The sequence below is a fragment of the Scomber scombrus genome, chromosome 18 (assembly GCF_963691925.1).
Source record: "Scomber scombrus chromosome 18, fScoSco1.1, whole genome shotgun sequence".
Classification (NCBI taxonomy): Eukaryota; Metazoa; Chordata; class Actinopteri; order Scombriformes; family Scombridae; genus Scomber; species Scomber scombrus.
The window spans coordinates 12,463,829-12,468,708 of NC_084987.1; the positions used below are offsets into that span (position 1 = coordinate 12,463,829).

Sequence of the window (4,880 nt, forward strand, 5' to 3'; positions counted from 1 at the left end):
TTCAAAAAAAAAAAAAAAAATGTTACCAAGCCTCTAAATTTGACAACTGTAGGCTTACAGTCAACAGAAAATATTATTACATATTAAGTGCCAATTAAATTGTTTTAGAAACTTGGCTTATATAAGACATTGGACCAAAACTTTGTCGTCACTGCACTATAAGCTTCAGCTTTGAAAAACATTAGCCTATAATTTGGTCAGGTGTGCTAGTTTTGACACTCTTTAAAGAATGTGCCTTAATTGAGGCACATGTCATGTGAACCTGCTAGGCCACTTGAACTGCCAATAGTGCGTCAGGAGACCCAATCTGTCACGGCAGCCAAAGATGGCAGGCCCTGTTTTACAAGACGTCGCTCTCGCCTCCACCCACAGCCAAGAGTAAAAAAGGTCAAGCGCTAAGGGAAAACAAAAAACTTGGGGAAGACTTCATTCACCAAGGAGTCTACTTCTGAATAATTTTGGCTAGGTTAGCATTTTATTGCCGCCGTGCTTGTTTCTTTTCTTCTATGGCATTTTCTAAGGAAGATGTGCAGGAGGACGCATCAGAGTGTCCGGTGTGCTATGAGTGCCTGTCGGGCACTGAAAGGACTCTGAGCTGTGGACATGTATTCTGCCACGATTGCCTGGTCAAAACGTTGGTCAGCGTCAACAGGGACGGGAACATCAGATATACTATCGTTTGCCCTATCTGCCGACATCATACATTCATCAAGAGACAACAAGAAGTACCGGTGATCCCCACGGCGGAAAAAGATTCAGATGAGGGGCAGACCCTGGAGGTGCCTCTTGCTCTGCCACTGGGACAGCTCCAGAGCGCACGGAGCTCGGCCACGGACAGTTTACCGAGGAGCGTTAATTGGATTTCTCGATGCTTTAGGAGGGTCTCTGAGCGAGCCCGTCGACTGAGGATGATCAGCCCCAGCCATAAGACATCCCAAATCTTCATCATAAGCGCTGAAGGGCGACCCATGGTTGAAGATGATGTGATCAGCGTTGTGATGACTGGGGTTCAACCCCAGCGCCGGCGAAGGCGCAGGATTTGCACAACCGCTCAATGCCTGATTGTTCTGCTGTCGGCATTTACTGTACTTGCACTGGTGGCTGCAACCTTACCGTGGATTTTATTGGCATAGCACAGTGATTTACATGTCTGGATGATTTTTTATTCTTTAAAAAAAAAAAAAAAAAAAAAAAATATACATATATATATATATATATATTTGAAGTGATGTTTGGATTATGAAGTGCCAAGAGGGGATAGTGAAGAGACATTTGATAGAAGATCTTTAAAAACTCCAACTTCAACACAGTCAAGCAGCCATACCCACCAAACATGCAATGTATTGTGTGAAGTTGTTTATATGGCTTACTAATCAAAGTAATCTGGAGCATTTCAGTGTGCCATCAACCCACTGCAAATGTATAGTTTTCGTTAGTCTATTGATAATTAATCATTCTCTTCCCTGATTTGAAGGGAAAGTAAGAGTTTATAGGCATGCCCCTGTTTTATGTGCATTACCAAGCAACAGTCTAAAGTAAAGTCAAGGGAAACCTGTACAGCTGAGTCTTTTGTTTTGCATTCCTGCCTGTGACATGTTCTACCTGTTTTATGAGAGGCAAACATGCAAACACATTTTAACAATTGCAAAGCACATTGCAAAGTGAATAAATCCAACCAGTATGGATATTTTAAAGACATTTAACATTTTCAACAATTTTGTTGATTTGTGAGGAAAAAAGTGAAGCGCAATAAAAACCATTTCACCCTATCCAACTGCTGTTAAATCAGTTCATTGTTGTGTTACCCTGTTGTTGGATACACTGTTTCCAAGCAGCAGACAATAACTTTGTGGACAAAAGCTATAAACCTTAGCTCATGCTTATGTCCACAGGAGAAAAGGGAGGGGGTACATTTTAGCAGATGCAAACTTGGTTTAGTGAGGAGGAACAGATACGTTAACAGACCAGTCAGGAGATTATGTTGACAGATCTCGCCTCCTTACGTCACAAGAAGAGATGACAGTTATGGTTTTTTTTAAATGTCATGAAATTGTATAATATGTGGCTAGTCAGAGGGAGTTAATGGCTGTATTAGATCCCCCAATAACATCTTATACAGCACATGACTGTCGTCCATGAATGTGCATGAAGGCAATGTAAACAGAACCACCTTGAAAACTTTCAGTAAGAAATAATTGATGCACCCATGGCAGTCTGAAGGAGACTAGAGATGAGCTGTGCCTGGCTGACTGCTGTAAGGAGATACACTACTGGAGTGTAGCATTAGATTACCGCTAACACTTGAGGAGTCCAGATTGAGACAGAGTTGAAAACTGGGTTAACTTTCAACCACATAAATTACATAAAAACTAAATAAAATGCTTTCTTATAAGGAAGTTTAATGTTAATTGCTCTTAAGCAAAGAATTAAAGAAAAACCTGTTTCAACATACTTATGTAACGCATTACACAGCATGGAGTGGAAAAAGACTGGTTTGCAGACTGAGCTTTGTCAGTATCACTATCATCCCGACAAATGCGTACACTCCTAGTTTCTTCCTGTGGCAAGACTTCAGCTATCCTGCCCGTCCAGTCCTACAGGTTACCGACTCAGAGGCTTCAGTTATTCAGTCATAGTTTCTCAGAGTGTGGGAGGAGGATAATGATTTATTTCATTTGGGGAATTAGGATTTATAGATCATAGTCCTGTTGGAATAACTGGGATGTCAGTGGATAGGCCCAAATGAACTATACAGTTGTAAATGCACAAAAGTCACCAATTCCAAGGCCATTCAACGAGATAATAACTAAAAGGAAGATAGTGGTAGTAAAACATTCAGGTCCATATTATGAAAATGATCTAAGAGTGAGAAAATGACTGTGTCAGCTGTTGTGTTTGTCTACCAGTATGCCCTTGCTTTTGTATAAACAGGGTTATATAACATCCAAAGTCATTTCAATTAAAACAGTGACACTACTGTATGCGGACAGATGGAAGTCTTGAATAGTTCTTTCATCAGGACCAATCACTTATCCACATTGTTTCCAGAACACACAGCAAACACTGAAAAAAACACATGAACAAGGTGAGATTATTAAAAATGTAGAGTTTAATATATATATTTATTTCTGACATTCTGATAAGGATTGCAGGTAGGCTTCACAGTACACACTGTGTTCCACTTGATATGCTAAGCAGAGGAGGAAGGGGTGGGCATGGTGGGCTTGACAAGCGGCAGGTTTTGTTTGTACAGTAGTGAAAGCAGGAGGCAGTACATCCACAGGCAACATCCACTCCTCTACCGTATTGCTCAAAACTCCACAAAGGACCATTTATTGTAATCCACATTCTCTAGAGTCCATTTCTACATTTATCCTTTACCCCTCTTACAATCCCTAAAAAGACAGTGATTGACACAAAACGTGGATTATCAAAAGACTATCTAGGTGCATGCATGATACTTTTTCAGTTTTCCTTTTTTCTCATTTAACCCCCCTCCCCCCTCCCCCCCGCCCACAAAATGTAAACAAACTGAGCTTTACCTTAGACCAGCATATTGGCGGTGAGGTGAGTTAGGAAATGTAAGCCTAGAGCATTTAAAATGCTTGGCAAAACTTTGTGACAGTGTACCATTTGGTGCAAAAGGTAGCTCCTATGATTATGCTTTGAAAAAATTACTTTGAAAAAGTAAATTTATTCCGAAAATGATGATATGTGATGAAACTATGCTTTGTGTTTTAAGGAAGGGTACACATTTTTCTTTTCAGCAGCGTAATAATTACACCAATAATGAATATGAATGCATGCATTTAGGTGGCTGTAAGTTCAAGTTATGATGCACAAAAGCATGTTCTGATAATAGTACATGCCAACAGGCCCTCATCCCTTCACAAGCTCTCATTTGCCCTGTTATTTATTACTAAATCAGGTAGCCTATACCATTTGAAATCTGAGTGAGTCACATTCAGTCAGCACACAAAGAGAGTCACCCCTGCCTCCTCGTATAAATGTATGGATCCAGCACAGAAAATAAAACCTCTAGTACACATTGATTATGCCTATAGTTCCAAAATAACAACCAGTGTGAGGGCACTTGCAATTGTTGTCATATAATCACCACAAATATCAATATAATTATCAACATCACCAAAAATCTTCATAAACATATCCATTGAGAACACACACTGAGGCATACCATAGATCACTTTTGAGAGAGGTCAATCAAGAATTTTTCTCAGAAGTAAATTTTCACATAAAACAAACTAAATTGCTTTGCAATGAAATTAATGGCTTTTTCTGTACTTTTGGGGAGGGTGACTTTGACCTCTTTTGGATTGAGGTGGATCAGTAAACACTGTAATTGCACTTTAATTGAAAAAAAAAAAAGATTGCCCTAAAATGCTTTGAACAAATTAAAAAGTGACACTGCAGCATCTGAAATAGTCTAATTTACTGTCTGTGGTAAGAATACCAACCAAGGAGACAGAACTATTTCACATTTAGAAGTGATAAGTGTGCCAAATTTGACTAAGCATCATCTTTCCTAATGAATAAGCAAATATTTTTCCCTCGCTAGTCATTTATTCTCATTATGAAACAATTAACTAGCCCAAGCGGGCTCAAAGTGATATAGCTATTTACACAGGTATCAATTAAATAATGGATTAGAAAACTAAAACAGGTAGGGCATTGGTGTGCAACTCTTTAGTACTCTTACATGATTGAAGTCAAAGCTCAGGAGACAGAATTAGAAAGACCACAATTGATTTCTAGCAGAAATAACATTCTGCATTTCTGCTGCAGCATCTTTGTTACCTGGTGTTAAAGTGAAACATTATGAATCTACAGTAAACCTGTTAAATGTGTGCAGGGACAAAAAA

At 39.2% G+C, this 4,880-nt stretch overlaps 1 protein-coding gene across 1 annotated transcript; it reads left to right on the forward strand.

Annotated features, from left to right (window-relative positions):
• Window positions 1–506: 506 nt before the first annotated feature.
• LOC134000241 (RING finger protein 222) lies at window positions 507–1,133 on the forward strand. Its single transcript, XM_062439584.1, has one exon. It carries the CDS (start codon window positions 507–509, stop codon window positions 1,131–1,133), a length of 627 nt encoding a protein of 208 aa, XP_062295568.1.
• The last annotated feature ends 3,747 nt before the right edge of the window (window positions 1,134–4,880 follow it).

Coding starts and splice junctions, on each gene's coding strand:
- LOC134000241 (XM_062439584.1), top strand. CDS start 507: ATGGCATTTTCTAAGGAAGATGTGCAGGAGGACGCATCAGAGTGTCCG.